Source organism: Oenanthe melanoleuca, chromosome 2 (assembly GCF_029582105.1).
Source record: "Oenanthe melanoleuca isolate GR-GAL-2019-014 chromosome 2, OMel1.0, whole genome shotgun sequence".
NCBI classification, from domain to species: Eukaryota; Metazoa; Chordata; class Aves; order Passeriformes; family Muscicapidae; genus Oenanthe; species Oenanthe melanoleuca.
Window position 1 is genome coordinate 92,337,254 of NC_079335.1, and position 11,749 is coordinate 92,349,002.

Sequence of the window (11,749 nt, forward strand, 5' to 3'; positions counted from 1 at the left end):
GCATAGTTTGATTCCACACAGATATTGGGTATTAGTATTAACAGGTTATCAGCTCTCTGATTATTCTAACAAGGCTCAAAACAGCAAGGCATTAAGACAGCCAAGCACAATCCAGGTCTCTTAGTATTAACTATATTCACTTTCCTCATTCTGACTGCCCTTTTCTGTGATCACATCACGGAGAATGAGGCTCAGAAACAAGTTAATTATGTAAAGCTCAATGTTAAGTTCCCCTTTCAAAAATCAACAAAAAAAAGTTTAAGAGAACCCTGCAAAAGTAATCTAATCCAATCTGCTGTTCAATGAAGGGCTGTCCTGAAGAATAATGCTGCCAAGAGCCCTATTTAGTCAAGTTTAGAATACTTGTAAGAATGGAGATTCCACAAACCCTCTCAACAACTTCTTCCAGAACTTAAATGCTGACATAGTGAAGATTTTTATCCCCACTTGCTCAATCAAAATTTCCTTTGTTGCACCTTTTGACTGCTACTTATTCTTTTGCTCTGTTTTATCCTCTAAGAAGACAGAAGATGCCCCTGTTGTCTCTGCCACAATTAAATAGTGATGTTGAGGACCACATCACCACCTCACCCAGGAGTGGAAACTTCTTGAGGTACAGGGTGGCTGAAGTTGTTAAGAGAGACACCTAGGATTTATGAGTCAACAATAATACAGTATTGAACAGGAACAGCTGAGAAAATGGTGATATACCAGTAAAGAGAGAGAGAGGATGTAAAAAAAAATAAAAAAAATGCTGTACACTGCAGGCTATTCTAGCTGCTTAACAGGAATTTCATCTTCAGATGAAGAATGCCTTAAGTTTCTAAACTGCAGCGAGTTTGGGAAATCTGCAGATAATCTGAATGTGACCCTCAATCTTTGGGCTTTCCCTACAGCTTCTGAGATGTATTTTAAGTAAACTGGCAGTTGACAGCTCTTTGTTTCATGACCATTACAGAGGTAGAGACCCATCTGAAGCCCATCAAACTGACCATTGCACTTCAGGGCAGATGCAGGCATCATGACCAAGCTCCTTTCTGATCCTTGTGCAGATGCAAGAGGATGTGGAGACAAGTGCTGAGTGTTGCTCTGTCTCTTCTGCTTTCAAAATACAAAATTTGCTCCTCCTACATACTGTGAATCAAAAATGGAAAGGCTGAAAAAAGTTGGAGGCACACAGTTGTCACAGCTTCCCCAGTAAGGAAATAAACACTACCTGTCAACCACTTCGATGATGGTGTCATCCTAACAGACTGCTCCACATGAATTTTCCTTCATTATTTCTGTCTGCATTGTTTGTGTTGCACTGATCTAGGTTTAGAGATTCATCCATGAAGAAACAGCAGAGCTGAGTATTCAGACCCAGGAAAACCTTCCACTCATATCAAATTAACATATCACACAGGGATTAGTATTTCTAAAATACTTCAATTGTAATTACACACAGAACAGAGGACAAAACAAGATATTCAGGTAGATAGTCTTATACACTTTCCCCATAGTTGTTTTAGGCATTTGTACTAAACAATGTATTTATATGAAGTTTTGTTCTGTTGACTGTGTAGAAGGTAAATGACACAGTAGCTTCATTTGAATGCTCTTTATGGAAATTCTGCAGTGTATCTGGAAATAGTCTTGGAATAGGACACTTAAGATAGGAGTAGCTTCAGTATATCAGAGGGCTTGTAAGCAAGGATTCATTTAACACTCACACTGTAAATACTCGGGAGTGTCTGCATTAACTCCTAGTTGGAGCAGCAGTTTTATCCCCACTTCTTTTTTTAATGAAAACTTCTTTGTTGAACAAGTCAAAGCTCATGTGGGCAAAGCAGTAACATAGTTGCCACAATTCTATTCTGTCTTTTAAAATTCTGTTAGAGAAACGTGAAAAAGGAGCTACAATAATTCAGGTCACCAGTGGTTTGTTTATTTTTCCACTGAGAAAGCATCCTTGAAATTTTATGAATGTTTCCAGTTGCACTGAGCACCACCCCCACTTCCCCACTCATCATATCTCTGGACCAGGGAGTTGCCATGTGGTACTCATTTGTCAGATTTGCATCTTGTGATAGATATAAGTTTCACTATAAGTGCAACAGAAAAAAAAAACCTACACCCCCAACCCCCCCGAAAACCCAACATACAAAAAAAAAAAACCCCAACAAGAAATGCTCATGTAGAATCAAAGCTTTGATTATAGCATAAGGCCACCTTAAGCAGTACTTTGAGTCAAGTATTGTCTGGTGAAAACAAATGGAGCTATACACTAATATGATATAATTTACAGAACACTAAAAACTAAAACTCTTTCAGATAAGTGTTTTTACATTAATACCATTTCCCTACAATAACAATTAAGTGATTTCGATCGAGAGTTTTTTCAGCTGAGAAAACTTTCAAAATCTGTTTTATACCTTCCCTGTAATTGCATGTGAAAGAGACTAAAGACAGAAACTTTAAAAACTCAAACCATGTGTGTTAAACCACACTCATGGCTAGCCTGAACAGGATGAAATGTTTGCTTGTGTTTTTTTTTGCTGTGAAAAGCATGAAAGGGTTTGGGTGATGTGTGCCCATGCCCACAAGCACCGCGCAGTGGCAACACTACTGTGGAGCATTCATTGCAGACCAGGGGCTCTGCCTTACCAAGGCAAGGGCTGTGCTGGCTTGGCAGAGTGTTGAAACACATGGAACTGGAACAGCCTTTGGAAAGTTGAGGACTAAGAAAAGCTAAGGCTCTGGCCCTCTGAGGATAAAAAAGCATCACATTCACAGGAGTGACGCAGTGCATTAAGTTAGTCCGTAGCTAACCAAAGTGGGATGGCAGAAATAAAAATCCCTACTGTGGGCAGACACTGCTCCCTCACACCTCCCTCTGTGAGGCAGCCACTGCACTGGCAAGAAGGATTCCTGATCAATGGATGTTTTGGTGTTAGGAATTCCAAATATGAGAGGATTCCTAGAAAAGCCTTAGATTTTGCATAATTTTCCCCTCAGTTTGCTTTGTAGACCACCACGTACACATTAATGCCTAATTACTCAAGCTACCAGCACACTTGTTTCAATTATCCACAACAACCCTTTTACACCTGAAGTTTTACCTTCTCATGCAAAATGACAGTGCTGAGCCAGAAGTTTACTGTGGGAAAGAAACACAGGGACAAGCAGCAATAACTCTAAATTAATGTATTTCAAGAAATGTTGTACCTGCAGTGTATGCTTGACATCTATTAGTTATTGAATGAAAACATCAAACATATTATAATACAGTGTGTATGCATGATGGTGGGGAAGAAAGGGCTTGATACATACTGCCACCTGGTTCAGCTTCTTTGTACAGCCAAAGAAGAGAAAATTATAAATTTAGAAAACCTACACAGTTCTTCTCCAACCCCAAACAGATCTGCTCTTTCTAGTTGCCTGTTTTTCCCATGAGCATGGCTCACTGCTTAAGCTGTAAAATTTTTGATGGAATAGCTCTTGATTATGGGACTGGATTTTACCTGAGATGTTCTGGGTTCACTTGTCACATCATCCCTGTTGTGAATGCAGATGTTAAGGAGTGTTGGTCTCAGTATGCTCCACAGTGTAGCACAAAATGGAGTGGTGAGTGACACCCAGGAATTGCAACTTCACACACTGATTACACCCCTTCAAGCCAGACTGCTGTGAATACACATCACTGCCCACTCATCTCGTCCTTACTTCAAGAGTTTATCTATGTGCATGTTACAGGAAACTGTGCTGAGAGTCTTGCACAAGACCACAAATCAGCTGTGTTAACTGAGCTGGTTATTCCATTGCTGAAGGCTGTGAGACTCCCAAGCAAGATTTTCCCTTCCCACTTATATGAAGTGACTACTGACTACTCCTAATCACCTCATTCTTACGAGAATGGCTCCCACAATTTTGTGCTCCCACACCTTCCCAGGAACTGAGGTCAGCTGCTCAGCCTGCAGATCCCCAGGTCCTGCTCCTTGCTCTTCTTGGAAATAGGAGTGACATTGGATTTCTTTCCATCCACAGAATCTTCTTCTGATGACCACAATATTTCAAAGATTGCATTCCAAAGTTCTATCTCAATGATATCAGCCAGTTTGATGAGCCTGCAGGGATGTGTCTCATGAGGTTCTGTGAATTTGCAGATATGCAATTGATTTCAGTGTTCCTTCTCTCAGTCTGCCTCAATGGAGGACTATTCATGCCTTCAGACTTTCCCAGTGGGCTCAGGGGCTCAGTTTCCTGGGGGGAAATCTTACAGTAAAAAATGAGGCAAAGATGGCATTGAGTACGTGGGCTGTTTCCATGCCCTGTCACCAGATTTGTTGCCCCATTTCATTTTGCAGCAGATACACATTTTCTGTAATCTTCTTTCTGCTGCTGGTGTACTTGTAAAAACCTTTCTTGTTGCTCTTCTCTTCCTTTGCTAAATTTAATTCCAAGTGGGTTTTGACTTTCCTAAGCTCATTCCCACACTCTCAGACAGTGTGTCTATATTTTTGCCATGCTACCTGACCCTGTTCCCAGCTCTCATATGTTTCATTTTACTGTTTGAGTTTACTTATGTGAAATATCACCAGAGATGAAACAGAGCTTGGATGTCACACAGGTTTATGTTTTGAAACTGTTTTTCAGCAAACCCCAGTTACAGGCTGTTCAAAGTATCCACAGCTTATGGGAAATTTTGAAGCATGTCTTGGAGCACTGTTCTCTCAAGAGTCATCAACTTACTCCTGAGCAGGCAGCATAAAATTAAAATTATTTCTAGGTGGGTTCTGTTCTCCTTGAGTTTATGTTACGTGTAAGAAGGGCAGTGATTATAAAATGCAATGAGTAATGACAGGTGCTATAATGCACTCTTAGTCACTAACCACCAAAAAAGTACAGGGAAAATTCAAAGCTATATTCAGCTTTCCAAAGAAGCAGAGCCAGACATCATGACTGCGTATGGAACTTTGATTCCACAGTTCAGAGGAAGATATGTCACTAATAGGGCTGGAAGTTAACCCTACCTGAGAGTTACTGCAGTAATTCTTCACAGCAAGAAGTGGGTTCAGTGGCAGCAGAGGAGGTAGACCCAGAGTCATAAGACCCAAGAGGTTCCCAAATATGGAATGAACTGGCTGAAGCCCTGTTTGTTAATATTTTGTCTTCTGTACTAAAGATGAAGCAAAAGACATGAGTGATGGGGCAGTTCATATTCAAATCTCATTGCTGAATCACTGCTACCAGATTCAGGCTTCCAGCCATTGAATGTTTGGAATAAAACACACTTGAGTGCCTCCAGAAAACCCTGCTTCTTCTCAGAACCCTTCAGGAAAACTTGGTACAGACCCCAGTTTTTCTCAGACTGGGGTGTAAGACAGTCACAAATGATTTAAAATACTGCAGTTCTTTTTCAGAGCACATTCAGCTCTACCAGTTGCTTTTCCCAAGGCTTTCTGACCAGAAAGTATCCTGAACAATACATCTGATATTTCACACTGCTCATATGAAAATACATCAAAACTGAGGTTTGCTCATTTCACTCATTCTTTGGGAAAATTCTACCTGCAACATCTGTGAATTTTCAGGTTTGGGAGCAGAAGTGGCTAGAGATGAGAAGGTCTCATGAAAAGAATTAACCACACCCTAAATTGTTGGCTAATTTTGTTGTTTTATGAACTTGCTTTAATCATGTGGGTTGGCCAAATGGGAAAAGATTGTTTGAGGACTTAAAATTAATGATGATAAATAGACATACTCTCTCTTATCATTAATGACAGCCTAAATAAAGCAATCAGATTTCAGTAAAATGTAAAATTTACTCTTTCTAGCCAAGGCAAGCTTGCATATATTGGCAAAGCTACTGCATTAATTTGGTCAAATGTGAGATACCATTACAAGAAAAACCAAACTGATCCATGGCTAACACAGAAAAGGAAAGGGGAAGAAATTACAGCCAATAGGACAGGCAGCCTCCAAAACAAGCATTTGATCTCATAATTAACATGTTAGAATTATATTCTTTGGAACCCTTTGAATGTACCAAACACAAATAATGCAGTCAAATCATTCCTCCTGATGCTCATTTATTGAAATGATCCTTCAAATCTAAATGCAAGTGGCAAATGCAAGCACAAATATGATTTTGAGTTCTATTCAAGACCATGGAAACAACTGCTTACTCCAGACTTCCAGAGTGCCCAAGGAGCCTCCAGAGAGGAAATGAAGACAGTCATTATAACACTATATCCACCCCAGCTGGTTTCCTCTTCTGAGGGCTCAAAGAAAAAGCTAAAAAACATCTTCTGTTGCCTGCTAGAGTGGCTTAGGAAGCATGTAGTTTATTGTCCAAGAGAATTAACATGTACAGAGTGTTACACAGAAAAGGAATCCGTTTAGAAAAATGACAGAATGGAACAAATTTTCTAAGTCAGGTTTGCTCTACTGGTGTTATCAATCTCTTCAGCTACTGGAAGAGATGACCCCAACTGAAACCAACTGATTTTCTGTTGTAAATTACTATGTTTTGCATAGAAAGGCCTTTTATCAACTATGAAATCAGGCTCAGCTCCACATTGAAAACATGCACAACAGCTGGTGACAGCTTGAAGACGTGCCTGAAGGATCCCAGTGGCTCATTCAATTTAGACTCAATTGCAGCTTGATGATGTCCAAATGCTCAGTCTGGTACAGGAGGATTGCAATGCCAGCTGAGCTCTCTTTAAGGAGGACTCTGCTCTGTTATCACTGTAATTGTGAATAGGGAAGAACGGGCTGAGCCATCCCTCTCACACGTGTGATTGCACACATTTGACACTCAGAGCACATGCAGTAACTGCTTGGTGGAAAAAAGGTTTTAGATGTATGGACAAGTTTGTTTACACTCATTATGTCAGTTCAGTGGGAAGAGAAGTTCTGGTTTGCTGCTTGTAGGAATCACACCAACTGATCATCAGCCAATGGAAGTCAATAACTCAGGATTCCTCCATTAAACCCAGCAGGTCAGCAGGGCAAAGTTTATGTCAACAGCCTAATGACAGCCTTTCTGTGTACAGAGGGCCAATGAAAGAGACAAATATTTACTTTATGTAAACTATTGCTAAGCATGTTACTTAGGCCAAGAAAGAGCTGTTCAGCTTGGCTAATAATAAAACCCAGATGTCAAAGAGAAATTTGTAAAGCTTCTTTTAGAGTTCATAAACACAACATAAACTGCAGAACCACACACATTTAAACATTTCTTTTTCTATATTTCTTTTAAATGCAGGCACTGATTTGAGTGTAGGGAACTGAGAAACACTGATAACTGCCTAGATAGCCTAGAAGAATAAATGTGACTTCTGCAAGAAGCTAGAGCAAATCATAGGAAGGAGTCTATCACTCAAACTTCAGCAGGGCTAGCATTGAGATTTTCTAACTTTAGGTCTGTCCACAGTTTGGGTGCCAACATGTTCAGGGCTGTGCTCTGGGTACCTTCTGTTCACTAAATTTGTTGTTGAAGAAGCAAAACATGTTAAAAGCAGCCAGGGTAATCAGTGTAAGTGGAGATACATTATCAGGCATAATTAAGGGCCAAGTACATGCACTGCAAGGCAGTGCCAGATAAGATAAGACAGACTATGCTTTTATGAACAGATAGATACATGCTTAATTATCAGCTGAACAAAGCAAGTGATGAAGTAATTCATTAAGATACACAAACCCAAGAAGAATAGAATACTGAACTTGCATAATTTTTGTGAACACAAGAGAAAAACTGCAAAAGCTCTACATGGTTCAAATTACTCTACATTTAGGTTAAGAGGAAGAAAGCATTTTATTCCTTACCTATTTGTATATGTGCAGTGCTAGCTGCAGTGAAATGAAATAAAACCTTTCAACAGAGATAGTAAAATTCATCATTCCAATTCACAGAAACTGCTGAGATTTCAGAACTCCTCTTCAGTTTTACTCTGAAGCAAGGTCACATTACTTCTTAAAAGTTTTGTTGAAATAATGACTGAATCCCATAATTTGCAGACCATGCAGCTCAATGTTAAAGTTCTGAATTAAATATTTATAAATTTTAGATATTTGTTTTACAACTAGTAGTTATAACTTTAAATATAAGTTTTTATACACTTTCCTTTTTTTTCTATCTTCTGTTTTATTCTACCATGAAAGCAGCAGCCAGACATTCTAGGACTTGGAAATGAAAGCAACACTTCTACTAAAAGAAAAGACCCAACACCTCACAAGTTTACTAAAAAGTTAAACTAGAGCCCAGAAATCCTTGAACAATTTAAAAGACTGTCTTCTTAATTTTCCCCCTACAACTTCCCATAATTCTTTTTTTCCCTCCCCTTTTTTTGTGTAGGAAACAATCATAACTAGACAATTTCCTCGAGAGAAACAAGACTTGGTCAAAACATTGTTCCTGATAGGAAACTGATTAAAATTTTTTAACTAGTCTTTCTAGTATCTCTCCCAAAGTCATGAAAGAGCTCAAGCCCTCTGCTGGACATCTGCTGAGGCTTTTATTCAGCATCCTCAACCCTGCCCCACAATTCAGTGCTCCCCTGAATAAAACAAGAAGAAAAAGATGGTGAAGGCAAAGATGGTGAAGGCAAAGAGGGCAATTTTTTCTCTTCTAAACTCTGAGGGTCACTGCTTTGTTTTCAGATTTGTAAAAGATAAGTTGCCCCTTCCCCATCCCTCAGTGAATAGCTCAATCCCTGAACAATTTTCTTGCCATTATTTAACCAACCCAAGAACATCTCAAAGTATTTTCCCTTTTGCATGTAGCAGCACAATGGAACAACAGAAGGCACCTGCCCTGATCCTCTAAAACCACATTGACTCATTCACAGTTTCTCTTTCATTCAAACAAATGTAGGGAAGCAAATCTGTGCTCTGGGTAGACAGAGTAGAGCTAGGCTCAGAAAAGCAGTGCAGCATTGTTCACTGGGCTGGGGAATCCTGGAAAGCAGAAACCTAGAAGGAGACAGTGACCAAAAGGACACTGGATAAAGCACATGTTTAGCAGTAAAAGACCTGAATACCAGAGGGCCAATTCATCTCTCTGTGTCTCCAAACATTTCCACCTTAAATACACAGTTTATTTCTGTGCACTCTACTGCTAAAACTGTGAGAAAGGAAAATGAGGTTATTTCTCCAATAGTTAGACTGGAACATTTAAAGTATGAAACTCTTCAGTTTACAGGTAGAATTTGTATTAGTCATGTATTTGCAGCAACAGAGGAAAGGAATATTATTCCTGCCTCTGGCATTCAACACCTGGTTTCAGAAGTATTTGGGAACAGGAGTTTTTGTATTAACAGGCAAAGGAGTAGGGAATATTAGGGCAAGACAATCATGAAGGAACATATTCCCAGAGCAGTCTCCAAGTCTCCAGTGGTCTGAGGACACTTCCATAACTCACTTGATCTTCATTCATGATAAGGTTAGAAGTCCTTCCAGCAACAGTAAAAGTCTGCACTGGAAGAAATTGTCCAGAAACAATAGGGATTATCCTTCCTACTTCTGACATCTGATCTAACTTTCACAGGTGGGATATTTAAAAAAAAAAACAACAGGTCTTCAGGTAATAGAAACAAGCATAGATCCACCAAAAAAGAAGTTGTGTGTCAAATAAATATTTGCAGTTTTTGTCACTTTATTTGCACTTCTGTTCATTAACTTGTGTGTGCCAAAATTTGGTTCTCTCCCATTCAGACCTCTCACCTGCACTGTCATTCATCAGCTCAAGAAAAACATTTTCACCTGATCTGCCTCCAGTGGATAGACAATATATTATATATCAGTCACCATTCAGAAAGACATTTCTCAATTCTAAGAGCTGGTTTAAATTTGTTTCCTTAATTAATTACATGCAATATATACAGCATTACATGTTCCTTAGCTGTACCCATACAATTTTTTAGTGATAACTAATCTGTGGCATTTTCTCCTACTAAAATAACTACCTGGGGCTTTGGCTTTTAGATGCTAAAGTGCCAGTGATCTATGACAATGTCAATTAGAAAGGCAAAAACCAATCTGAGTAACATTAAAGTCTTCATGTGTGGTATCTACTTCCCATCAATACTTTCTAATGCTCCTATCACACATTTATCTCACATTTACATAACAAATTCCAACTATTTTTTTTAAGAGAGTTGAAAAGAGCTTTTTGGTGTAAATATCATTCCTAATGGCAAAGTAATATGTGAAGCTTTTTCACTTTTCTCAAAATGTAAACGTTTAAATCAGTGTTCTCTCTCACTAGTTAAATGTAAGGCTACGCCTTCCAGAGATGCTGAGGAATTTGGCTGTGTTACAAGAACGTATGATCTGAAATTACAAAAAGACTTTTCACTGAAAGTCCATGAAGACTGGGCTGGTAAAACTAAACATTTAACACGAGAGTATAGAAACCCTCAATTCGCTCAGACTCATACCAGGAGAAATGTCTATGCACTGGAACAAGCAACACATGCATGTCTTTGCACTCACACCATGCCTGGCACATTCCTGATATTCCCACAGTGACACATATATCTATCCTAATTGTAAAAACATTCAGTATTCTGGACTTCTTTAAAGTCCTTTCTGTGAATTATCACACACTGAAGATATACTGAAAAAGCAGGCATGATAGGCTGCCTTAGAGCAGGAGAACCAATGTATTTATTTACCCTCATCCAGAATGAATGGGAATTTAAGCTCCTAACTCACAGCAGCTTTCCTGTATGAAATGATGAACAGTAAGCAGCAGAGAAAATGAAGATCTGAAGCAGTAGAGTCTCTTTCCATATTAGGAAAGCAAAATTTAAAATTCACACTTACTCTCAATTTATAAACATGCTTTGGAGGAGCCTTACCTTCTATGATCTGAGCTGCTGCACCAGCATGGATTGACAAGCCAAAGAGCAGTAGCAACAAGTCCCAGGTCCACCAGGCATGCCTGGAGCAGGTGTGCCAAAAAAAAAAAAAAAGGGGGTGGGGGGGGGTGGGAGAGTGAGACCAAAGAGTGTAACACAGAAACACATGAGGGAAAAAAAGAAAAAGTGAAATTTAGAAGAAACTGTTCTTACCATGAGAGCATTTTCTGCAAGTCAGTTGGAAGAACTTAAGCAAGGAAAAAGTGCAGTGCACATGAGTTTTGTGCTTATGAAAATAAGAAATTAATAAAAACTGGAGCCTGCTGTTTCTCCTCCAACGTTCAGACACAAGTGGAACAAAGGCAGCACTCAGGCTCTCTGTGTGACTCACTGCAATTCACTGCTCCAGCTCTGAAATCTGACTCCGGGTAGACTTTCCTGTCAGACCACTGCCGAAAACTTCCTACTGTGTTTATGGCTGGATACCCCTCGGTGCTGTGCAGCATCCCAGCGCTGTCACCATCCAGCCCTGTCCTTCACTGCTGTGTCCCCTGACAGGCACAGCCTCTCCAGCTTCCCCTGCCCTGCTCACAGCCTCCACTTACCCAATAAAACACCACCTCCAACATCTTCCACCCAGCCCTACACAGGCACTGACACCAGTTCTTACATGGGATGGACATTTCTCCTGCCCTTTTAGCCAAAATTAATCAGAAGCAAGTTTGAAGGTGTGAGCAGGACAGAGCAGCAGTTAAATGGCAGCAAATGCCTGGCGTTCACACACCTGCACTGTCTGACAGATTCTGTCACCTACAGAGACATTCTGAGGTACACCCTTTCCTCTGACAAGCTCTCTAGGTTTAACACTCATATTCACAGAGATTTACACCCTGCATGTAGCT

At 39.8% G+C, this 11,749-nt stretch overlaps 1 protein-coding gene across 1 annotated transcript in view; it reads right to left on the reverse strand.

Moving 5' to 3' along the window:
• Positions 1-11,391, reverse strand: part of LOC130249732 (collagen alpha-1(XV) chain-like) — a 115,274-nt gene extending 103,883 nt beyond the window's left edge. Inside the window, 2 exon segments of the mRNA XM_056484782.1 lie at positions 10,848-10,930; positions 11,061-11,391. Of these exon segments, the coding sequence (XP_056340757.1) occupies positions 10,848-10,930; positions 11,061-11,071 (94 nt within the window). The 5' untranslated portion in view covers positions 11,072-11,391.
• Between the last annotated feature and the right edge of the window lie 358 nt (positions 11,392-11,749).